General features: G+C 41.2%; 1 protein-coding gene across 18 annotated transcripts in view; it reads right to left on the bottom strand.

Annotated features, from left to right (window-relative positions):
- Positions 1-26646, bottom strand: part of LOC140732271 (sickle tail protein) — a 634545-nt gene that overhangs the window by 55383 nt on the left and 552516 nt on the right. For all 18 annotated transcript variants that reach the window (XM_073054676.1, XM_073054677.1, XM_073054678.1 and 15 more), the window contains 4 exons: positions 19102-19919; positions 11033-11131; positions 10680-10726; positions 7969-8126 (listed from right to left, as the gene is read on the bottom strand). In XM_073054676.1, the coding sequence (XP_072910777.1) occupies positions 7969-8126; positions 10680-10726; positions 11033-11131; positions 19102-19919 (1122 nt within the window). The remainder of the gene's footprint in view (positions 1-7968; positions 8127-10679; positions 10727-11032; positions 11132-19101; positions 19920-26646) is intronic.

Here is a 26646-nt window from a genome sequence, read left to right as displayed (position 1 = left end):
GTACATTATCGTGAAGTATTTTTGGCGCATTCTTGTGAAGTACTTTAGCATTTCTATCTGCATATTTCTACATAAATACAATTTGTTGCAATTCATTTGCCACAGGTAATAATGATTTAGATGAAGGGATTAAAAGTAACATTAGAAAATTTGCAGATGACACAAAGCTGGGTGGCAGTGTGAAATGTGAGGAGGATGTTAGGAGAATGCAAAGTGACTTGGACAGGTTGGGTGAGTGGGCAGATGCATAGCAGATGCAGTTTAATGTGGATAAATGTGAGGTTATCCACTTTAGTGGCAAGAACAGGAAGGCAGATATCAAAATGGTGTCAAGTTAGGAAAAGGGGAAGTACAATGAGATCTAGGTGTCCTTGTTCATCAGTCACTGAAAGTAAGCATGCAGGTACAGCAGGCAGTAAAGAAAGCTAATGGCATGTTGGCCTTCATAACAAGGGGAGTTGAGTATAGGAGCAAAGAGGTCTTTCAGCAGTTGTACAGGGTCCTGGTGAGATGACACCTGGAGTATTGTGTTCAGCTTTGGTCTCCAAATTTGAAGAAGGACATTCTTGCTACTGAGGGAGTGCAGCATAGGTTCACAAGGTTAATTCCTGGGATGGCGGGACTGTCATATGTTGAAAGATTGGAGCTACTGGGCTTGTATACATTGGAATTTAGAAGGATGAGAGGGGATCTGATTGAAACATATAAGATTATTAAGGGATTGGACACGCTAGAGGCAGGAAACATGCTCCCGATGTTGGGGGAGTTCAGCACCAGAGGCCACAGTTTAAGAATAAGGGGTAGGCCATTTAGAACAGAGTTCAGGAAAAAACTTTTTCACCCAGAGAGTTGTGGATCTATGGAATGCTCTGCCTCAGAAGGCAGTGGAAGCCAATTCTCTGGATGCTTTCTAGAAAGAGTTAGATAGAGCTCTTAAAGATAGCAGAGTCAAGGGATATGGGGAGAAGGCAGGAACGGGGTACTGATTGTGGATGATCAGCCATGATCACATTGAATGGCAGTGCTGGCTCGAAGAGCCGAATGGCCCACTCATGCACCTCTTGTCTATTGTAATAAGACCGGCAAACAATTCCTTGATGAGAATTTTAAAAGATGCTGCTGATCTGCATGTTCTGGTAAAGAGTCTTCAATGTGCGAGGTTAATTTCAGTTTCTTTTTCTACTGATACTGTCAGCTCTTCTGAGTGCTTCAAGAATTCTGTGTTTTAATATGCACTGTATTAGCAGACAACTGCCAATATAAATCCTACATTCTAATATTTTAAAATGGTTGAATAGGAAAATGTTGCAGATATAAAATATCTGAAAATAACTCATACTAAGATACTGTTCCAAGGTTCCGCTGATGTTGCTGACCTATTAAATATCTACAAATTTTAATTCAAGTTGATTCTATAATAACTGCTAAGATTTTCTCAGCCCACTGCAGCAATACAGCAAGCCATTAAAAAAAACCAAGCCCCAAGATTAATTTAAATCCCTTCACTACATCTGAGTGAATTCCGCAGTAAGCATGTCCAGTTAATTAATGCTTTAATCATAATACATCCTGAGACTTCACACTTGATGTACAGTAATTGGCCTTTTAATTTACCTATACTTTAAAGCATTGCTGTACACTTCAAGTAGTCTGTGATATTCCCCAGAGTACTTTTTCTAAAAATGTTGAAAAGCAACTTGGAAATTGGTCCAAGACCAAGACGTAATCTTTAGTTTCTCTGCACTCCCTCAGTTTTATCTGAACTACATCCTTTTGCTCATATATTTTAACAATCTGGTGAAATTCCTCGTCTTTATCTTTCAGGTTCTCCATCAATTTAGGGTAAAATAAAACTTACTCATGGGAAAAATATGCTAAAATAGGTGTAATATCAAAGTTATTCTGTTCTAATCTATAGCTATGCATCTCTTTCCCAATAACATTTCCAGCACTTTGATTTCAGCACACAACATTGTACTCCCACTCACAACTATTCAAGAAAAAACACGGACCCACAGGGACACATGACTAGACTTCAGCCAATTTCAGTCAGAAGTCCAACAGAAAGCAGTAAATCTGTCACCATTAAAAAAACAACCATTTGATTGGAGATTATAGCAGTAATTGATTTCCTATATTTTAAGGAGCCAAAGATATCCCAACAGGGTAAAGAACAACAAGTGTTAACTGACTGATACAAAGAAAAGTACAGATGCAGGAAATTAAACAGAAATCACAAACCAAACAGAACATTAAAGAAAAGGTTTAACATTTTAGCCACAAATAATCGGCAGAACATAAAAGTCTTCTTAAACCTTCTAAGGCTAAAGGATAAGTTGCACCATTTGAAACTTTAATGCATTGTACTATGTTTCAATTACATCTTCCCAATCCAGTCAATACAGCTCATTCCTGATGTTCTTACTTCATGAAATGCATTAGAGAAGAGAAAAAGAATGTGTAATCACCCACCCACCAGCTAGCAGCAAGAGCCTGCAGTTACAAATCAAATAAGACATGATTTAATGTCTTTGAATATTAAAATTCCATTGGTTAGGAAGCTGTGCACACTAAATGTGAACACAATTCTCAGAAGGCTGAGTGATGCTTAACATATACTATGCAGATTCTACTCTACAAATCTATACTTAGTGTCTTGGCTGCAGTATAAAAGCAACATTAAAATGACACAAGCTTCAGCAAAATACAACAGCATTTCAACTGGTGCTCAGGATCTTCAGGACCCACACCAGCAGGTTCAGAAAGAGTTTTTACCCATCAGCCATCAGGCTCTTGAATCAGAGGGGATAACTTCACTCGCTCTAACACTAAACTATTCCCAACAAACGTATGGACTCACCTTCAAGGACTTTTTAGCTCGTGTTCTCAATATTTGTTGCTTATTGATTTATTTATTTTTCTTTCTTTTTTACATGTACAGTTTTATTGCCTTTTGCACGTTGGTTGTTGGTCCTGTTTTGTGTGGTCTTTCACTGGCTTTATTGTGAATGGCCAAAAGAAAATAAATCTCATATGGTGACATATATTTGTATTTTTCATTAATACATTTACTTTCAACTTTGAACTTTGGCAATGGGGTAGATATTGCTACATTGGAAGTAGGTATGTGTTGGATCTCCAATTGTTGTTAACACCGCCATTTCTCTTCACCAAGAGAATCTTGAGAGAGAAGATGCTGGCCTCTTGAAGGAAGTGAAATAAAAGAGGTAAAAAAAAGTGCTAATATATTGATTGCACAGGCAGAGCCGTGAGAATGGATCTCAGGGTAGTGGTGTGCTCTTCATGCATGATTTGGAAAGTCAGGGTGACCTCCAGTGCCCCTAAGGACGTTCATCTGGCTGCTCCTTACAGACTGTGCTAGGGAGCTGGATGACCTACCGATCACTCAGGAGGCTGAGGGGTTGACTGACAGATAGATATGGGAAGGCAGTTTCAGGAGGTAGGTAGCTGGTTGACTGTCAGGTGAGGGAAAGGAAGTGTTAGACAGTGCACAGTACATCTGAGCAGCCACTTGCCTCAATACTTTGGATACTGTTGGGGGCCGGGGGGAGGAAAACCTACCGAGGAAAGCAGCAGCAATCAGGTCTCTGGCACAGAGCCCAGGTCTGTGGCTAAGAAAGGAAAGGGTGAGATAGGGAATTCAATACTTAAGGGAACAGACAGGAGATTCTGTGGATGTGAAAGAGACTCCAGCATGGTATGCTGCCTCCCAGGTGCCAAAGAAAAGGATGTCTTCGATCGAGTACAGAGCACTCTAAAGGGGTAGGCTGAGCAGTCAGAAGTTGTGCTACATATTGATAGGATGTTGGTAGGAAAAGGGAAGAGGTCCTGAAAAACAGAGATTGGGAGCTAGGAAGGAAACTAAAATGCAGGACCTTAAAGGTAGTATTGTGTGCTGCTTGTGTCACACGGCACTGTGGGGAAGAACAGGATGATATGGCAGATATATGTGTTGCTGAAGAACAGGTGCAGGGACAAAGCTTCAGATTTGTGGATCACTGGAATCTCTTCTGGGGAAGATATGACCTGCACAAAAGGGACGGGTTACACCTGAACTCTAGACAGACAAATATCGTTGCAGGCTGGTTTGCTAGAGTTGTTGGGGAGGGTTTAAACGAGGCTGGCAGGGGAATGGGACCCAAAATGATAGATCAGAGGATGGAACTGATGCTGTGAAGGTAGATGCAATGATTAGAGCGAGTGTGAGGAAGGATAGGCAGTGGATAGGGCATTAATGCAGGGAGTTGGGTGGGTTAAAATGTGTTTAATTTAATGTGAGAAATACCAGGAACAAGGATGGTGAATTTAGAGCATAGAACAGCCCATGTAACTGAAGTTCTACATTGTGGCCATAACAGAGACTTGGCTGTCACAGACTGCCGTACGTTCTAAGGTTTCGGTGTTTCAAAAGGGATAGGGAAGAAGGTAAAAGTGGGGGCATTGCTAATCAGGAACAGTATCACAACTTCAGAGAGCCAGGCCATCATGGGCCATCATGAAGCGATTGTCTACTGAGTCAGAAGCAGGAAGGGAACAATCATGCTATTTGAAGTATTCTACAGAGACAACAATAGCAACAGGGATAATGAGAAGCAGGTTGGAATGCAGACTTTGAAAAGGTACAAAAATAACGGGGTTGTTGTCATGGGTGACTTCAACTTCCCTAATATTGATTGGCACCTCCTAAGTGCAAGAGGGTAGTTGGTGCAGGTAGCTGGTGCAGGTGTGTCCAGGAAGGATTCCTGACAGAATATTTGGACAGATCAACTAGCAATGAGCCTGGTCAGGTGACAGACCTCTTGATAGGTGAGCATTTCTGAGACAGCAAACACATCTCTCTGACCTTTAGCACAGCCTTGACCAAAGATAGGAGCAGATCGCACGGAAATGTATTTAGTTAAGGGTGGGTAAATTATGATGTGATTAAACAGGAACTAGGAACAGACATTCTCAGGGAAATGTACATTGGAAATGTGGATATTTTTTAAGGATTACCTGCTTGGGGTTCTGATAGGTTTGACTCAATGAGGTAGGATGAAGAAACCATGGTTGACAAGAGGTGTGCAACATTTAGTCAAGAGAAAGAAGGAAGCATACTTAAGGTTTAGGAAGCAAAGATCAGACAGGGAATTACAAGGTAGGCAGGAATGAGCGAGAGTGAGAATAGAATCAATCAGGGATAAAAAAAAAGGAAACATGTACCTAAAGAGGAAGAAGGGTGGGGAGAATTAATAAATACTTTGCTTCAGTATTCACCAGTAAGAGGGACCTTGATGAATGTGAGGACAGCGTAGAACAGGCTAATATGCTGGAATATGTCGAGGTTAAGAAAAAGTATGTGCTAGAACTTTTGATAACTCCCCATGGCTTGCCAGAACCAAAAGACTGGAGGGTGGTAAATATTACTGCTTTGTTTAAGAAGGGTAATAGGGATAATACTGGGAATTAGGGACAAGTGAGTCTTACTTTAATAGCAGGAAAGCTACTAGAGAACATTCTTAGAGAGAGGATTTATGAGTATTTGGAGAAACGTGATTTAATTAAGGATAGACAGCATGACTTTGTGGGGGCAGGTGTTGTCTCCTGAGCCTGATTGACTTTTACAAGGAAGTGACAAAACAAATTGATGAAGGTAGAGTGGTGGATACAGGGTGTATGGGTTTTAGCAAGGCGTTCAACAAAATTTCCCATGATAGTCTCATTCAGAAGGTCAGGAGGCATGAGATGCAGGGAAACCTGTTTCGTTGTCTAGAGAACTGGCTTGCCTATAAAAGGAAGAGGGTGGTAGTAGACGGAGTACATTCTGCAGTGACGAATGATATTCTGTAGAGATCTATTCTAGGCCTTCTTAGGGATTTTTATCAATGACTTAGATGACAAAGTAGAAGGGTTGGTAAGTTTGCAGCTGACATGAAGGTTGGTGGTGTCGTGGATTTTGTGGAGTGTTAGATAGGCATACAGATGAAAGAAAAATGGAGAGCTATGTGGGTGGAAGGTTTGGATTGATCTTAGAGTAGATTAAAAGGTTGGCACAGCATTGTGTTCTACAGTTCTATATTCTATTTTCTTAAGGCAAAATCATAAGATTATAAGACCATAAGATATATGAGCAGAACTAGGCCTGCATTGAGTCTGTTCTGCCATTCAATCATAGGCTGATCAAATCCTTCCTGTCAAACTCATTCCACCGCCTTCTCCCCATACCTTTTGATGCCCTGGCCAATCAAGAACTGATCTTCTGCTTTAAATGCACTCAATCCAGCACAGCTGATCCCCTAGTAGGTCAACAACAAGCTGTTCTAAAAGATCATCCCACAGACATTCTACAAATCCTCTCTCGAGATCCAGTACTGACCTGGTTTTCCTATTCCACTTACATGTTAAAATCCCCAATGATTATCATAACATTTCCCTTCTCTCACACCTTTTCTGTCTCCTGCTGTAATTTGTAATCCACATTCTGGCTGCTGTTTGGAGGCCTGTATACAACTGCCATTAGGGTCCTTTTAACCTTGTCGTTTGTTAATTCAACCCATAGAGACTCTACACCTTCCGATCCTACGTCATCTCTTTCTAATGATTTAATATTATTTCTTATACACAGGGCCACACCACCCCCCCCCCACCCCACCAGCCTACTAACCTATCTTTCCGATACACCGTATATCCTTTGACGTTCAGCTCCCAATGGCACCATCCTTTAGCCAAGTTTCAGAGATGGACACAACATCATACTTGCCAATTTGTAGCTGAATTTCAAGACCTGACAAATAACTCTTCTCAAAGCTACCTCAAAGTTGCTTTGAGCAATAGAATCTACACTTTTGAGAATACAGAGGTACCTTAACATCAGTTATATCGTGTCAATAAAAACAGCAAAAAGAAAATTCCATCAAACCTGTGACCTTTTATGTAGCTCCTTTGCAATGGAGCATGTAATGAATATGCTCCAGCATAAAACAATGGCATCACCAATGCATGTTACTGAGTATTTTTAATTTTAAGTCAAAGGAATATAATAGCTACCAATCTTGCCATTCTTCAGTTCACTGACTTTCTCTCTCTTTGGAAGAGCATTATGAGTAAGTAGAGCAAGGGAAAATTGTGTCTATTTTCCTTTCATGATAATATGCCTTCTCATTTTTGCTGCTGATGTGTCTTTCATTGATGGAAGAAATTTAAGAAGGTTCAACTTCCCCACAATCTTCTTCAGACTTATTGCAGCAGTTATTTCATGACTGCAGTAGAGAACTCTAACCCTCACTGTTGAGATCAGGCTGATGTAAATTCTTCCAGAAATGGTAGCCGACCCAAACTAAAGGTAACTCAAAAAACCTTTATCATTTGCCCAATTCCTCACGAAGAGTCTTTTGTCTTGAGGAAGTGGAACCCTAACAAAAATGTTCCAGATGTCCTGCTAACATCCTTCCAGGAGAAAATAAGTTGAAAATAAAACTATAAGGACCTGTCCTTCACCTTCTGTACCAAAAATCACTTAAAGATCTGCTGGTTTCTGCCTTCTTTATGTTCTCAACTTGACCCAGAAGCCTTACTATGTGCACATGTATCTTCAGCTGAGAAGAGGGCTGGAACGTTACCCCCAATGATTCCTCAAGATTTGCCCAACAGATAATTAGAAGCATAGCTATTTTCTGTTTGAAATTACACGGTTCAACAAGATGTTTCAGAAATACATATAGCATAAAGTTGACCTGCACTACTGGCTGACAAGGACATGGATAGCTTGTCTCTGTATCACTGTATGGCAGAATTTAACAGTAGTTATAATCTTTGGCATCTGAGTGAAATACCTATTACCGAATTTTTAACAATTTCTTGTTTGAATCCAAATTTTATCACAATCAATTCAAAACCTAGCTCTTCGAGGGGAAGTATTTGGATTCTGTGGTAAGGTTGTAGTCTTCAGCACAAAATGTGAATAAGTACCTGTGATTGTCTCAACTGTTGAAGCTGCAGGCGCAGGTCATGAATATTCCTTCGTAAATCATATACGTTGCTTTGAATTTGCAGCTGGCAGGAGATGGAGGGCTGAGCATCCACACTTGAAGATTCAAGAGTAATCCTGGAGGTTGTATTTGATGCACCTGCAGGAATGAATTCCTCCATTATTTATAAGAACAAAATAGAAGCCCTTTCCTGATGAGATCAAAATATAATTGCAAACAATGCTAAACATAATTCTTAAGAGCGACGTGGTCCTTTCCAGTATGCAGATGTTTTAAGATACCCAAAGGTTTCTGATTTAACACCGCAAAACACAATTTATGTGACTAATGCACAAGTATCTATTTTAATCAACAAATCTGGATTACACAATAAAACATAATTCATCCTGAACTAAGAAACTTGAATTTGGAATTTAATAATACACATTATCATTGGAAAGATCGATGTGAGTGGAACTGACATTCATATGATTAGACAGAAACACTTCACACTAAAATTAATTTAAAAGGTAAACATGCTAAATTTTATTTTATATATCTTGCATGCATCTTCAAACACTGGAAATAGTTTATGCAGTTTTCTGAAATGTAGAAGATTTAACCTCACCTCATTTTGAAAGCAACCACAATTATTATTCTGTATTTTTCACATTTGGATTAAGTATGAAGAATCTGCTACAAGAAGTTTGCAAGTGTTCCTCAATCACTTTTACACATTTTATTTGACTAATCAGCTCTGGAACTTGAATTTCAAACTAACCCTTCAGACGGCATGAGTCATCTCTCCATAATCACTGTTAAAATCTCTAAACAAATAAATGAGTCGCTAATCTGCTCCTTGCTGAGTTTGAACCCCAGACTGTGGGATAACCATGGTACAATATAAAAACGAACAATCTTATTAGAAATCCATAAGAAAGGTCACAGTAGCAAAAAATATCACCATGAAGCAATAAAAACAGTAAAGAAATTTAACCAATTTATAGGTCTTTCCTACTCACTTAGGGAAGAGGATGTTCTAAAAATGATGGCAGCCTCTAAATAAGCTAAACACTCAAAATCTACAATCATTTCACTCCAGGAAATACAGTACCATTTGATTTTCAAACCCCAAAGTTTGAAACCACAACGTAGCTTCTTTGTTCAACCTAGGCATAGAATGTGAAACAGGACACAGGAACTGGTGCTTTTGGCATTCAGAATCCCCGCTGACATTTTTCTCCATATGACTCTTCCACTTTAATCTTAATAGGAAATGGCTCCCATGATTTCCAAGTAAGTCATGATGGAATGGCAGAGCAGACTCAATGGGACAATTAGCCTAATTGTGCTCTTATGTTTTATGCTCTTTAATGGTTAAGTTCAAGAGCTTTATGGCAACAGTGAACAGCAATGGTTCCTTCAGGGGACCTGTGGAACGCTGCTCACCTCGAGTTTCCTATTTGTGAAGCTTTATCACTTCACTGTATCCTCACATCTGCTACGTCCCTCAATTCAGACCACCCAGTGCAAATCCACAACTGGTGAAAACTCCACACCGACTTCAACAAATGAATCCGAGATTGATCAGGCACAACTTATCCAAACAAACAATTGTCACAAAATACTGCACAATCCTATTTCTATAACTAGGCACTTTAATCAGTTTCCCCACAACAGACTGACACCAATAAGTACATACTGGTTTCCTTATATGTCGTAATGACTAACTACACCAGAACAAGGCTGCCTGCTCAGTCCTGCATTTCTTGATTCTTGCTGGGTTCTGCACAGAAAAACTGAAGAGCATGGGGGAGCAAGTAACAAAGTTCTATCAACGCTCAGAACTCAGCTCTTCCCGAGCAGCACACTCAGCAGCACGTAATAGTATATCCACAGAGTTCATGTTTTAAATAAATCAAATTAATTTGCCAAGCATACACATACCGGTACTTCATTCTGGAATAAATGCTCTCAAACCAAATCCACAAAAGAGGCAATACAGGTGGTTTTATTTTATTAAAATATTCTGAAGCTTCCATTTCTCAAGAAAATGTATTGAGCTGCAGTGTCAGGCAACTGAAATAACCCAAACGTTGCCCAGGTCAAGCTGAGAACTTCAATAAAAACTGAAATTAAAATAACAAGCAAAGGTTCACATAGAGAATGAAAACCATCTCAGTGTGCACGATACCAATATCACACAAAGCCTTCGGATTCCTCTCCTATTGACCCTGGTGCAGGGGTTACGATTTGTTTTTAATATTTTTGAGACGTTCTGAATCTATTTTTTCAAGATATCCTGAAGCTAATGGAAGTAGCTATCCAATCTGCAGGGTTGTGCTTGTGAATTAAGACATACGTACACCCAGGCCATTCAGTTGGTATTATGAGAACTTTCAAGTCAGTAAGTAACAGGTCAACTTCAGGATTCTAGGTTGACATTTCAGTATAGTATCATATTTTGAGGACTGATTCCCTTTAAGTAAAATTCTAAACTAAAACCCATTCTCCTGAGCTGGCATTTGAGAGGATGAGGCTATTGAATGCCCAGTTTCCAAAGAACATGATATTCTCCTGCATTAAAACTAAAGTTGGAGCTGCCAATTTGCTCTTGTGATGCATAGCAGTCGTATTTACTCACAATGAAAGATAAATGAATATTATGCATGGTATAGCAAATGTTTTCAATGGGGATTGATGAATAATTACCTGGTGCCTCAGTGCTGTTGGCTTGTGCTGTAACTTTCAGCTTCTCACTGAGAAAAGAAAAAAAAATAATTGTGTCAAATTTTAATTTCCTGTGTAAGTATAGAACTGTTTGCTGTGATTCTTGAAATAGGCCATATAGTGTAATGTGCAATATCTGCACAACTACTACTTCTCTCTTGAAAATCAAAAACAATACAGAAAATTCTAGAAACAGAGAACAGGCTAGGCGTTATCTGTAGGGAGAGAAAAAGCATAAATGTTTCGAGTCAAAGACTTTGACTTTGCTCTTCCCACAAAAATGGCCTGCAGGGTATTTCAAACATTTTACATTTCCTCTGTTGCTTTTCCCTTACCTGGAATTTTCTTTGGTACCACTGCCCCCCTTGAACAGTGCAGATTGAACAAGGCCTGTCAAACTAGCAATCTGCTTCTCCATAGCTTTCATTCGTTCCCTAAGTTTAAAAAAATGTTATTAATTAGTTAAGTGTATTGGAACATGAATCAGCCCCAAAAACCTCCTCAAGCACTTAATAAGGTCCGATTGCAAATCAACTCCACTCTCCTGTCAGTTACCATCCCAACCCCTTTAAAATATCCACAGGAACTGCCTCCACTGCCATTTGTGGAAGAAAGTTCCAAGAAGTCCAGGCTCCCCGAGGGATAAAGAAGTTTGCTTCATCTCCATCTGAAAGCAGCAACCATTTATTTTTAAATCGTGGCCTCAAGTATCAACAGATATGTAGAAGAAATATCAAATAATGTCACCATATTTAAGACTCCATCTAAAATCACTCTAAGGAAGTGAACTGAATTTCATAATGGAACTCATTATATTCCTAAAAGGATCAAATTTCTGGGCAACTCTATTCTCCAAGAGATAAATGTCTATGATGTACTGGTTAGTAAGTGTTAATAAGTTATGAGCATGCTATATTGGTGCCAGAAGTGTGGTGACACTTGCCCAGCACAATCTCACTGCTATGATTTGATGCAAATGATGCATTTCACCATATGTTTTGATGTTCCTGTGACATATAAAGCTAATAGTGAATTTTTACTCTTTGATCATTATTTTCATTTTCATTCTCAAGCTCTGAGCTACATTGAGGAGATCACAGCAACTAACTATCCATTTCCAACAAAGCCGAGCTGGAGCTGGTGAGCTTTCTTTCAGTGATGATGGTGCTGGCAAGGCGTTTACCATTTAAAGTCAGCACTGTTCCATAAATCAAACTAGGTAATAAAATCACTGTAGCCCCACTCAGTAAAGGAACTCATTCTATTCACAGTCCACCCACAGCAGGCTGCTCGTTACAAGAAATTCTTCAACAGCAAAAAAAATATGAACTACCAATGAATGCAGGAGCACACCTACTTAAGGACCATTTGTAAACAGCATTTATATCCAAAAAAATTTATACGTTTGAATCTATTTGAGAAAGTTAATTGTAATAAGCATTGAATATCATTATGCTGGCAGTTAGTCTTCAGGATTTAGACCTGAAAGTAAAAGCCTATCACGACCTTCAAATAACAAGCCTTTCATACCTCTGGCACAGACCCCATAAATCAACCAGATTCCTGGGAATTCCAATCATGTGAAAATAGCCCACCTGTGGTATGCTGGTCTGATGTGTTAAACTGGTTTTTAAGTCGAATGTTGTGTCCGTCTGCTTCTCATGAATTATTTTAACATTGGTAAGTGGTTTTCATGGCAGGAGATGAAGAAAATAGTTGGTTCAGTGTGCTCAATTAGTGTAATCAAAGCTAGTGACTTTCAGGCATTTACAGTAATAAATGTTGCATAATAGAAAAGCTTGAACACACATTCTCATTTCAGGGTAATGTCCGCGTTCATCACAATAGACAATCAAAAGAAAAACATCTAAAAATAAGTTGAAAATTGCTTCTAGTTACATTTGCCTATTATCTAAGGCTCAATATCTTTTCACATTGCAAATTCAACAGACTTGCAAAACCAACTGATCCAGGGAAAAGAGCACAAAGTGTAACGCTCAGCAGAACCACTAGGACAGTTGATGACCTTGATATTTACATCAAGTCTAGGCAGCACCTGATGACCATTTATTTGGATCTTGTACTGGTCTGGACTGGTAAAACAAAATTGTAGACTATGGACTTCAGGGATGGTTCCTTGACAACAGAGAATGAAGATTACAAGGAAAGAGAACATAATAGCAGCAGGAAGGGTTGTTAGTCATAACAACGGTCAGTCGTTACAAGAAAATATATGGAACAAACTGGGATGATGTGACATCAGGGCTGGAGTAGAGAGGAGAAGACTACAATCAACACCAAGAGATGAGAACATTTTTGGGAGGGATCAGGGAGCATCCCAGCTCCCCTTAGTTCATTATCAGTGGCAGAACAGGCAGCCTTTCATTGCCAACTTTCCCTAGCTCATGCAGCAGTAGTTAGTGGAGTCTCCCTGGCCTTGAGCTGCATTTAAGTGTTAATAAAATGTACTCCCTCATGGTGTCGAGCTCTGGCACCACAAACCTTGTCAACATAAAAGCGAAAGTGTGGATGGATGGGCACTTTGTGCATTTGACTCTTCAACCCTGCTCTCTCCCGCTGGTCTTGGAGGGATTAGTATTTGATCTGAACTTTAATGCAAGCCACACAACACTGCACACAATTACTGACAGTGCAGGGCAAATGTAGGGAAAGGTCCTTCCTGGACTCTCCCCATTGTTAATCATTTTAACTGCCTGTGGATAGTTCTACTCATGTTTCTTCAAACACCATTGCTTTAAAAAGAAGCACGCAGTGAAAAATAAAATAGAACATAAGATGCAAGAGAGATCAATTTCCTTACATGACGTTTCCTTAAAATCAGCAGAAAACTTTTAGTTATATGACTACACATAAGGGGCATTTACAAATGGCAACCATTACAACTTTCCTTCCTACAAATGTTATTGGTACAAAAGGAGTGACATCTACAATCTGGTTAATTTTCATTCAGGGCTCAGAGGAGTTTAATGGTTAGTGTAATGCTTTGCAGAACCAGCAATTGGATGATAAGAGTTCAATTCCCACCACTGTCTGTAAGCCATTTCTACATGGCAATAGGTTTCCTCCCACATTCCAAAAGGCGCAGGAGCTAGGACTAGTAAATTGTGGGCATCCCACTTTGGCACTGGAAGCATGACAACAGTTGTGGGCTGCCCCAACACATCTTCAGACTGCGTTAGGACAATCATGATGAATGGTCTCATCAGTCTGTTTATTCATTTCCATCGGTGCTGCCTGACCTTATGAGTTCCTCCAGCATTTTGTGTCTGTTGCTCTGGGTTTCCAGCATCTGCAGAAACTCTTGTGTTCGGACTGTGTTGGCCGTTGATGCCAACAAAGCATTTCACTGCACATGTCGATGTTTCGATGTACATGTGACAAATACAGCTAATCTCATTTTTATTTAAACACTCTGTGCTGTGTCACTTTTTTTAATCCCATTGCATTGCATTGGATATCTTCCTGTTTTCTGCCCAATGGCATGGCTTTGGTATCAGCGACGGTCAAGCAGGTCCTAGTGATGTGTGGAAAGAGCCACTGGGCAAGCTGCAGATTACTGTCCTCAGGTGAGGTAGGAAAACTCTAGGAATAACTTAAAGAGAATGCCTGACACAGGGAAGAGTGGGTAGAAAAGAGATGGGCAGAGAGGCAGGAATTTTAGTTAATTTAGTTAATTTTAACAGGTTTTCTTTTCTCCTGAAGGCATTCACTCTTCACTGGGCACAACATCACTTATTTCCCAGTACTTGGCTTAGGTGGTCATGTGTGCATGAATGTGGATAATGAAGAGTTAGACAATTCAACTAGAGAGAGCATCATGACTACATCTGTCCATTCACACCTACAACCAGAGTCATAGAACAGTGATCAGAAACAGGAACCACAACCCATTAACAGCTCAATGTGCCCCGGTCCATGACGGGGTCTACAGGGAAACTTCCTGGCTTGTAAAATTCACTGAGCTTGACACTAAGAAAACCTTTACAATCTGGTGCAGTAAATCTAATAGCTCAAACAAATCCAGTTACTGCATTGTTTAAGCAACTTCACAACTGAATACTTGTACACAGTGCTTATTTGACCACCCACCCAGGTTAAATATAACCAAGAAAACTTGAATCATTGCCAAACAAAAATCCTATTAAGTCAGTCGCTCATTATTCATTGTGTGTGCATTTAGTCTTTTACTTTTCTGAAGAACAAAGCAGACTTCCCAGCAATCTTTTAAAAACATGCAAGTATGATTAGTTCACTAAAAATAAAAATCAGCATTAATCGTGTTGGTATCTGATACATGGTCTTGTTATTAAGTCTTTCAACCTACACCTCCACAATAAAGGAAGCACAGAAATGTGGTATTTTATAAATCTGCACAGGAATGTTTAAACACTCAAGCAACAGCTAATGGCACCTTGACTCAATCCAGCAGTTTTCTGGAGCCATATAAACAATACAATTGGAGAAAATGGCAAGAAAAAGAAACATAAACACAAACACAAGGAAATCTGCAGATGCTGGAAATGCAAGCAACACACACAAAATGCTGGTGGAACACAGCAGGCCAGGCAGCTTCTATAGGAAGAAGTACAGTTGATGCTTCAGACCGAGACCCTTCGTCAGGACATGGGTCCAAATTGAGAAGCTCGAAAACGATCCTAAAGCCAACTGGAGTAAGTTGGCGGTGGAAACACGTTCCAAGGAAGGATATATGGCTGTAGTAACGGGTCTGGGTCAAAATGTGATCGAAAAGTTGAAGGGCCAAAGAAATTATAGATGGGGAGCAGTGAGAGAGGGTTTCACTGAACTCCTGTCTAAGAGAAGATTTAAACTTCTTCAGTGTAGGCATCACTGGGAGAGGCTTCGCAGTAGTGAATTTAAAAATGCAAACACGAGGAAATCAGCAGATGCTGGAAATTCAAGCAACACACACAAAATGCTGGTGGAGCGCAGCAGGCCAGGCAGCATCTATAGGAAGAAGTACAGTCAACGTTTTGGGCTGAGACATTCTCAACCTGAAACGTTGACTGTACTTCTTCCTATAGATGCTGCCTGGCCTGCTGCGTTCCACCAGCATTTTGTGTGTGTTGCTTAAAAGAAACATAAATCTGATTTTGCAGCTTTTCTTCAGTCGTATGGATAGTCGAACACAGTTTGTGTGTTGGTCACATTAGCCTTGTAGTTGGTCACATTAACCATCAGAAAGCAGTCCTCAAAGAGGATCAGAGGTGGAAATTCAAGTTAGTGGGTGTCAATAATTCTGAGGATCTATCCTGGGCCCAACATATCAATGCAGTGACAACGAAGGCACAACAGTAGCTATATTTCATTAAGAGTTTGAGGAGATTTGGTATGTCACCAAAGACACTCACAAGTCTCTATAGAGGTACCATCTACAGATGATTCTAACTGACTGCCTCATCATGTATGGGGGGGGCGGGGGGGCAGACACTGCACAGGATCAAGATAAGCTGCAGAGAGTTGTAAACTCAGTCAGCTCCATCATGGGCAAGAACCTCCCCAACATCCACAGCATCTTCAAGGAGCGATACCTCAAAAGGGTGACATCCATCATTAAGGTCCCATCAGGGAGGAGGTATGGAAGCCTGAAGGCACACACTCAATGATTCAGGAACAGCTTCTTCCCCTCTCCCACGTGATTTCTGAATGGACTCACTTTTGGGCATTGCACTAATTTAAATTTGATTCTGATTCTAAAAATAAATGCACAAGGATATAGGAGCAGGAGGAGGCCTCCAGCCTGCATGCCTGATCAACGATGGCCTCAACCCCTCTTTTCTGCCGGTTCTCTGGAACCTTCAATTTAAAATGGTTTCCTGTCTCCACCTTAAATATATCTAATAATCTGCCCTTCACCATATTCTGGGGCAAAGATGTCCAGAGGATCACCCCCCTCTGAGAGAAAGAAAGGTATTAGAACTATAATTTCATAAACTTGTATACAATGGTAGTTTGGCCTCAGCAAGTGCCAAAGTTTCAGAGATTCAACAAAGTTCAAAATCACAAAGCAAACCAAGGGATGTTGCTTTAAAGGTAACAACCATAAGAACGAACGGCTACATGAAGAAATATTTTCTGTTTTATACAGTGAGTTTTTGTGATCTGGAATGCACTGCCACAAAGTCCAATGGAAGCAAACTGAACCATGACCTCTGCTCTACTCACTTATGACAATGTGGCTAAGCACAGTTCCAATGCCATATTTATCCCTGCTGATGACACCACTGTCAGACTGAATCAAAAGTGGTGAGGAATCAGCAAAAAAAGGGAGATTGAAAATCTGCTGAGTGTTGCCACACAACAACTTCTTACTTAATGTCAGCAGGACCAGGGAGCTGATTATTGACTTCAGGAGGAGGAGATTGGAGGTCCAAGAGCCAGTCCTCATGGGGGGATCAGAGGTGGAGAGGGCATGCAACTTTAAATTCCTTGGTGTTATCATTTTAAGGACCTGTCTGAGGCCCAGTATGTATGTACAATTATGAAGAAAGCACAGCAGCAGCATTTCTACTTCCTTAGAAATTTGTGAAGATTTGGCATGACATCTAAAACTTTGAAAACTTCTACAGATATGTGGTGGGAAGTATATTGACTAGCTGCATCACAGCCTGGTATGGAAACACCAATGCCCTTGAATAGGAAATCCTACAAAAAGTAATGGATATAGTCCAGTTCATCACAGGTAAAGCCCTCCCCACCATGAGCACATCCACACAGGGCATTGTTGCAGCAAAGCAACATCCGTCATCTGCCCGATCTTCACTGCTGCCATCAGGAAGATGGTACAGGAGCCTCAGGACTCACAGTACCAGCTTCAGGAACAGCTATTACCCCTCAATCATCGGGCTCTTGAACCAGAGGGGATAACTTCACTTGCCCCATCACTGAACTGATCCCACAGCCTATGGACTCACTTTCAAGTACTCTGCGTCTCATGTCCACAATATTTATTGTTTATTTATTTGTTATTATTATAGAACATAGAATAGTACAGCACGTTGCAGGCCCTTCGGCCCACAATGTTGTGCGCACCCTCAAACCCTGCTTCCCATATAACCCCCCACCTTAAGTTCCTCCATATACCTGTCTAGTAGTCTCTTAAACTTCACTAGTGTATCGGCCTCCATCATTGACTCAGGCAGTGCATTCCATGCACCAACCACTCTCTGAGTGAAAAAATTTCCTCTAATATCCCCCTTGAACTTCCCTCCCCTTACCTTAAAGCCATGTCCTCTTGTACTGAGCAGTGGTGCCCTGGGGAAGAGGCGCTGGCTGTCCACTCTATCTATTCCTCTTAATATCTTGTATACCTCTATCATGTCTCCTCTCATCCTCCTCCTCTCCAAAGAGTAAAGCCCAAGCTCCCTTAATCTCTGATCATAATCCATACTCTCTAAACCAGGCAGCATCCTGGTAAATCTCCTCTGTACCCTTTCCAATGCTTCCACATCCTTCCTATACTAAGGCGACCAGAACCGGACACAGTACTCCAAGTGTGGCCTAACCAGAGTTTTATAGAGCTGCATCATTACATCATGTCTCTTAAACTCTATCACTCCATAAGCTTTCTTAACTACCCTATCTACCTGTGAGGCAACTTTCAGGGATCTGTGGACATGTACCCCCAGATCCCTCTGCTCCTCCACACTCCCAAGTATCCTGCCATTTACTTTGTACTCTGCCTTGGAGTTTGTCCTTCCAAAGTGTACCAGAGGTCAGTGAACAGAACATTTTCCTTCTCTGACTCATCTCAAGTCAGGAGTCTAGAGAGACATCACAGTGAAGAGCACCAAAAGTAAAGAATATTTTACAAGCGAATTACTAAATTAAAATATTTTGTTTTGCTCTCAAAGTGATTAAAAGGGCGGCCTGAAACAGCCACCAATCTAAAGCAAGAGTTTTACTTTTAAAATAATGTTACACATAAAACACTCAGCTTTACTAAGTGTTGTGCTTTGGGTAAAGATCCTTGGCACTAATTCACATGTTCTGGGTGATGAAAGCACAATGTTGCTTTGCTAAACTCTGGTGAAGATTAATTTAAATAGAGGATTCTAGCCAAGGCACAAGGTGATATACATTATGTTTACCTCTTTTGCTGTGAGAATGAGGGCGATAGTGTGGAGGAAAATCACCATCTACAAGTGACACTGACCCATACATTATTACTTCCTCACCATCACTGGCTCCAGATCCTGGAATCCTCGGTAAATATTCTCCAAGTGCTACCCATTTACCAGCCCTTTGTTGCACTCTAACACAATCAACTTAGTCTATTTAATAATTCATATAAAACCTGTTCTGTTTAAGTTTTCACTCTTCATCTCCCCATCTCCACTTCCAATCACTTCTCAGTCACGCTTACCTGGTTTCCGGATCGTTCGGTGTCCCGGTGGCCCCACTGTAGCCTGGCATTTGTTTATCAACTGAAAATGGCACAATGTCAGAGACGGGAGGTGAGGAAGCAGCACTGCGTGACTTGGTTACCGTGGTCTCTATAACCATCTGTGACCCAGAGTCTTTCCTGAGGGTGCTCCGCATAGAAGCGGATCTGTCGAGCTGCACGGGGTGAGCCATGTGAGTACTCTGCCCATGCATGTCTATCATGCGCATTTCATTTATCTTCTGCGGAGAGGGTGGTGGCGTTTTGGAGCTGACCACTGGTCCATAGCCATCCGAGAACTTCCTCGGCTTCGCTCTGTACATTGACTGTTCCATCATATCCACTTGTCCACCCGTGTTTGGGAAAAGGTTGCCGGACCTCAGTGTAGACCGGTGGTACAGCATGTGATCGGGTACATCTCCGGCAATTCCAGCGCTGGACGAAGCAATGCTCATTCGTCCATCGTGGTACATGTAAGGATCAGCGTACAGGCCTTCATTCCTGAAGAGGGGAATATTTTTGCCACCCAGGTCTTCATCGGGCTTCACATCTCTCCTCTCCAAGATGGCACTCGGGCTGGGGGAGATAGACCTCGATGGCTGCACGCTGGACAGCCTGTCTCGAGGGACAGTAGCACTGCCCGGCATAGGAATGGTCCTTCCACCATTGTACGGGATCCTGGATGGTGAAGGCGGCATTGATTGAACTATCGGTGGTGAATTTGGTGGTCCATGAGGAAGAGGACCGTGGTGGCGGAAAGAAGGAGGGGCTTCTTTTGTATATACCATCTCCCTCTGCATCTGGAAAAAAGAAGAAAGGTCATTTTAGGAGAATGCTTCTGCTTAAATTATCATGGTCTTGGTCTCAGTGTGGGATAAATGGGCTTTCATATAAAACTATGCATTGTACATGTTTCGATAATGGCAAACAAAGGCTCCACAGTTACTGTTACTTTACTTCTACACATGCTGCTATACAGTTTTTATTCCCTGGACCACAATCATGATGGTAAGCTGAATGACATGACGTGGCACCATATCAAGTACCTATTGCAAGACCATATACAGCAGTAGTAGGAATAGTGCGGTCACTTGAGTCACGTATGATATTCTCCCAAGGGGTTGTTCACTTTATGGAGAATGCCTGTGCTAACCTTGTTTAAGGTGGGAAGGCTGCTGCATGCCAACGACCACATGGTCCTGTGACAGATTGGGGGGTCAGCATCCAGTAGCATGGCATGCTAGATGACTGGGGACTGACCCTCAATGCTGTTGCGATGTGTCATTATCTTCTGCCAGCTCCACTACTGAGAGCCTGGTTAGAGAGAGCTTTGACCTTCTTGCCATGGGTGACCCCACCAGTAACTAAACTCCAGATGCGTTGTTCTCAGGATCTCAGGAGCTCAAAAACCTCTTCAACATGACAAGTTGTAGCAGCAGTACTCTAAATGGATACGATTAAATATTCCCTTTTCAGCCTGATACAGGAAAAAAACACAACTGCTTCCAAGGTTAGTACAGTCAACAAAGATGTCTTAATGCGTTTAAACAAACTATCGCTGCTTAAAACCAATGGAACACGGATTGTGGTCGGAAGCGCCCACGTAGGATACCTTGGAGGAAGCACAGGTGTAGATCAGGGTTACAAGTGTATTTAAGGAAACGGGGTTTTAAACTCCCTATACCGACTATCTTTCTGACAAACGTGCAGACTCTGGTGAATAAAATCAATGACCTCAGAGCCAGAGTGCTGAATCAGAGAGACATTAGGACCGCGTGTGTCATTTGTTTCATGGAATCCTGGTTAACCCCTTCCGTACCGGATGCAGCGCTTCAGATTGACGGGTTTACTATACACCGCCAAGATAGATCTATAGAGTCTCTCAAAAGCAGAGGTGGAGGAGTATGCTTCGTGATCAACTCTTCTTGGTGAACAAATATATCAGTGCTGTCCCAATTCTGCTCACCAAACCTGGAATATCTAGCAGTAAAGTGTTGTCCTTTTTACCTACCACGGGAGTCCTACGGGGTCATTTTGGTAGCAGTTTACATTTCACCTCAGGCCAATATCAAATGATCTGAGTAATGGGATCAACATGCATGAAACAGCATACCCCAACGCCTTCACCATCGTTTTGGGAGATTTCAACCAGGCCAGTCTGAAAAAATCACTAAGCAACTACCATCAACAGATCATTTGCAATACCAGAGGAAACAACACACTGGACCATTGCTATACCACCATCAAGAATGCCTTCCGTGCTAGTCCATGCCCTCACTTTGGGAAGTCTGATCACCTGGCTGTACTTCTGCTCCCTGAGTATAGGCAGAGACTGAAGACTGCAGCACCAGTAGTGAGGACCAAGAAGGTATGGACAGGGGAAGCACAGGAGTGTCTACAGGACTGCTTTGAATCGGTGGACTGGACTGTATTCAGGGATTCATCTTCGAACCTGGATGAGTATGCTGCAGTTGTTACTGACTTCTTTAATATCTATGTGGATGAGTGTGTGCCTACAAAGACTTACTGTACATTCCCAAACCAAAAGCCGTAGATGAACCAGGAGGAACGTCGTCTGCTGAAGGCTAGGTCTGTGGCATTCAAGTCTGGTGACCCAGGTCAGTACCAGAAAACTAGGTATGATTTGCAGAGGGCTATTTCAAGGGCGAAGAGACAACTTCAAACGAGGTTGGAGGCAACATCGGATGCACAGTAACTCTGGGAGGGTCTGCAAAACATTACTTCCTACAAAGTGAAACCCAATAGTATGAATGGCAGCGATGCTTCACTATCAGAAGAGCTCAACACCTCCTATGCCCGCTTTGAAAGGGAGAACACAAGTACAGCTGTGAAGATCCCTGTTGCACCCGGTGACCCTGTGATTTCCGTCTCAGAGATTGATGTTAGACTGTCTTTAAAGAGGGTGAACCCTCGCAAGGTGGAAGGTCCCGATGGAGTACCTGGTAAGGCTCTGAAAATCTGTGCCAACCAACTAGCAGGAGTATTCAAGGACATTTTCAACCTCTCACTGCTATGGGCGGAAGTTCCCACTTGCTTCAAAAAGGCAACAATTATACCAGTGCCTAAGAAGAATAATGTGGGCTGCCTTAATGACTATCACCTGGTAGCATTTACATCTACTATGATGAAATGCTTTGAGAGGTTGGTCATGACTAGGCTGAACTCCTGCCACAGCAAGGACCTGGACCCATTGCAATTTGCCTATCACCACAATAGCTCAATGGCAGACGCAATCTCAATGGCTCTCCACACGGCTTTAGACCACCTAGACAACACAAACACCTACATCAGGATGCTGTTCATTGACTATAGCTCAGTATTTAATACCATCTTTCCCACAATCCTGATACAGAAGTTGCAGAACCTGGGCCTCTGTACCTCCCTCTGCATTTGGATCCTCGACTTCCTAACCGGAAGACCACAATCTGTGCGGTTTGGTGATAACATATCCTCCTTGCTGACGATCAACACTGGCAGACGTCAGGGGTGTGTGCTTAGCCCACTGCTCTACTCTCTATATACACATGAATACCATTTATAAATTTCCTGACGATACAACCTCAGGCGGTGATGAGAGGGCGTACAGGAGTGAGATATGCCAACTAGTGGAGTGGCGCTGCAGCAACAACCTGGCACTCAACATCAGTAAGACAAAAGAGCTGATTGTGGAGTTCAGGAAGGGTAAGACGAAGGAACACATAACAATCCTCATCAAGGGATCAGAAGTGGAGAGAGTGAGCAACTTCAAGTTTTTGGGTGTCAAGATCTCCGAGGATCTAACCTGGTCACAACATATCTATATAGGTATAAAGAAGGCAAGACAGCGGCTATACTTTATTAAGAGTTTGAAGAGATTTGGTATGTCAACAAATTCACTCAAAAGCTTCTCTAGTTGTACCGTGGAGAGCATTCTGACAGGCTGCATCACTGTCTGATATGGAGGGGCTACTGTACAGGACTGAAAGAAGCTGCAGTAGGTTGTAAATTTAATCAGCTCCATCTTGGGTACTAGCCTACAAAGTACCCAGGACATCTTCAAGGAGCGGTGTCTCAGAAAGGCAGCGTCCATTATTAAGGACCTCCAGCACCCAGGGCATGCCCTTTTCTCACTGTTACCATCAGGTAGGAGGTACAGAAGTCTGAAGGCACACACTCAGCGATTCAGGAACAGCTTCTTCCCCTCTGCCGTCTGATTCCTAAATGAACATTGAACTCTTGAACACTACCTCACTTCTTTTTTAAGATACAGTATTTCTGTTTTTGCACACTTTTTTTGTAATCTATTCAATATATGTAACTGGTTTACTTGCTTATTTATTATTGTTATTATTTTTATTTTATTTATTTTTTTCTTCTCCAAGTCCAAGCTCTCAACTTCTCATAATGTTTCGCTTACAATTAATGTTTCAGTACAACCATTTTTTAAAATTATCCTTATTCTTGGGAGGATGTATATGAGCAGGTCTATTATTTACTGCCAATCCCCCATCATGGAAATTACGAATTTTGTCTTTAAACTATTTCTTCTGGAATTAAATGACTTAGGGATTTTCAAATAAGAATGGTTTGGGGCTGGGTAATGGAAGGCAACACTAATGGTTACTATAAACAGACTTTTACATTTATACAGAAAAATTACAAGTTATTATTGACTGAAAAATACACATTTCTCCACAGTTTAGATCCTGAAGTGCATTCTTATTTAAGTACTGTCCATCTTAAATAAAACCATGTGACTTACAATGTTGCTATTGCATTTGATCACAAGATAAGCACTGGACAACATAACAGTCCAAGAGTCAGAGTTGAGGAGACATACAGTACTGAAAGATGTCCTTCAGTCTCCTGTGTCCATGCCAGACATCAAGTGCCCATTCATAGTCATCCCATTTCCAGTGGTGTTCTAAATTTGTCAATTCAAATGCTCGGCTAAGTACTTCACCAAAATGAACCGAGAGTACCTGCCTTCACCACCCATCAGACAGTGCATTCCACATTGCAACAAACCTCTGGAGGTAAAATTTCTTCCTCAGGATTCTCCTCTAAAGCTATTACACTCTATTTTAAACAATTAGTTCCAGATACTTCTGATTTTGCTTCCTAATCTACTTTTCACCCTCATAATTTTGTAGTGAAGCTTAATTCAGGTCTTCCCTCAACCTCCTTGGCTCCACATGAAAAAAACCCAGCCTATCCAGTTTCTTATAAATAGCAAAACATAGCACCCCAGGTCATATTCTGGGGAACTATCTTCTGCACCCTCTCCAGTGCAATCATGTCCTTCTTCCATTGTGGCAATGAGGACAGTGGGCAGCACCCAAATGTGACCTATTGGGAGTTTTGTTGAGTTGTTTTATAACATTCCTCTTCTTGTAGTCTCTGCCCAGCTAATGAAGGCAAGAATCCTGTATGTCTTTCTCACCACTTATCTACTTGCAATGTCACCTTCACAGATATAACAAGATCTGTCTGTTCCTCAGTACTCCCAGGGGTTCTGCATGTCCTATCCTTCATTAGTCCTTCCAAAATGCATCACCTCACAGTCAGAATTCAATTCCGTCTGCCCTTGCTCTGCTTATCTTACAACTCATCAATATCATCCTACAGCCTCCTCATTATCAACAACAATTTTTGTAATATCTCCAATCTTATAACCAAACCTCCTATATTCACATTCAAAGCATTCATGCACAAGTATTAGTGAGGGTCATAGCATTTGCCCATACGGTTCACCGTGTAGGATTCTAATCACTGCAGCCATTAAATTAGTTTGGCAGAGAATCTACTAGGTAATGCTTGATCTTCTTGACACTAAACTTTTGGACCAGTTTCTCACATGGGGCATGGTCAAAGGCCTTATGGAAGTCCAAGCAGACTGCAATGATTGCTCTGCTCTTGTCAATAGGCTATGTTCGTATTCAGACAGGTTCTTCCATTCAAGGTCACGTTGATGACTGTTCATTAGTTCTTCCTTTTTTGAGTACAGATTAATCCTGTCCCTTGGGACTTTTCCAATAACCTTCCTACCACTGACTTCAAACTCAAGGGCCTCTCATTACTTGGCTTGCCCACATTGCTTTTTCAAACAACATACACACCTGCTATTTTCCAGTCACCTGTCACCTCCCATTCGCCAGCAAAGATTTAAAATGCTTTTTTTTTTAAAAAGAGTCCTAGCATTGTCCTCCTTTGTGATCCATAGAAGCTTCGGCTATCCCTCCTAATATTCAGGAACAATCCAACTTTGGATCCACTAGGGTATCTAATACATTACATCTTTAGTAGTTACATGCACGGAAATTTCACTGTCTCCTTCCTGCATTCTCCAACTATGTTGCCCTTCTTCAAAGTGAATAGAGATGAGAAGTATTCATTTAGGACCTCACCTATGTGGTCTCATCCATTCACAGATCAACCCTATGATCTTTAATGCACCTCTTCCTCTTTTTCTTGTTACCTTTTGCCCTTAATACATAGATAAAATGCTTCGGAGTTTTTCTTAATTTTGCACGCAAATGATATTTTGTGGTCCCACTTTGCCCTCCTACCTTCTTCAGCCCTGCCTTTACTAAGAGCAGTTATTTTACCCTCACAACCAGATGAATCCATCCCAGCCTCATTTGCTGAGTTACATCTCTGTAATGCCTGGGCTTGACTTTTCCAATACGCTCTCAGCAGCCTCCTGAACACTACCCTTCATAATACTGACGTAAATCAAGCCACATTCACCCATCCTGACTGACAATAACTCCTAGTTAAGCAATGACTCCACGTTAAACATATTAATTTTGTTTCCATGCCTTGTTTCACTCCATCTCTGCAATTTCCCTTAATCTAAATTTCATTACTTTATCTTTTTCTTCCTCTCTCCCCTCCTGAGCCTCAGTCACTCTTTCTTCAGCTATACAGTCCCTGGCACCGAAAACTCCTCTACTTAACTTCCCTTACTATCTATCCATCCCTTGCCCTTCCCTTAAGGTGCTCTTTCAAAATAACTTCTCATCAGATTATTGACCAACGTTCTGTGACGCACAGTGGTCACATATTTTGGCAGACTCCCGTATAATACTGAGAGATCTGTCTTCGTTAAACCTGTTGATGTCTGTCTTTGATTAGACAAAACAACTTCAAAAAAGGGCAAAGCAGCCTTTGAATAGAAGCTGCATACCAACACTACTCCCAACATCTTTTGTTAAATTGTCAGTGCTTAATGCCAATGCAAGAGCAAATGATTGAAGCCTACACATTTTTAGTTCTTTATATTCAGAATTCCAAAACAATATATTATGCAAAGGTGTAATTAAGGAGCAGCAAACCACAATGTCTTCTAAGAACAGAAGTCAAAAGGAAAATATATTATTATATCAGGACTCAAAGTACAGAAATTGTTTTCACCCTTTAATGTCAAAAATGATCATAACCACAAATATTTTAATAAGTTTGAGAGGAAAGCAACAATTGATCATTTGTTAGCTGCTAAACCATCTTAGCATAAGGACTGTATTA

The sequence above is a fragment of the Hemitrygon akajei genome, chromosome 8 (genome assembly GCF_048418815.1).
Source record: "Hemitrygon akajei chromosome 8, sHemAka1.3, whole genome shotgun sequence".
NCBI lineage: Eukaryota > Metazoa > Chordata > Chondrichthyes > Myliobatiformes > Dasyatidae > Hemitrygon > Hemitrygon akajei.
Note: the sequence above shows the minus strand (reverse complement) of the source record. Positions and strands in the feature narration are given on the sequence as shown.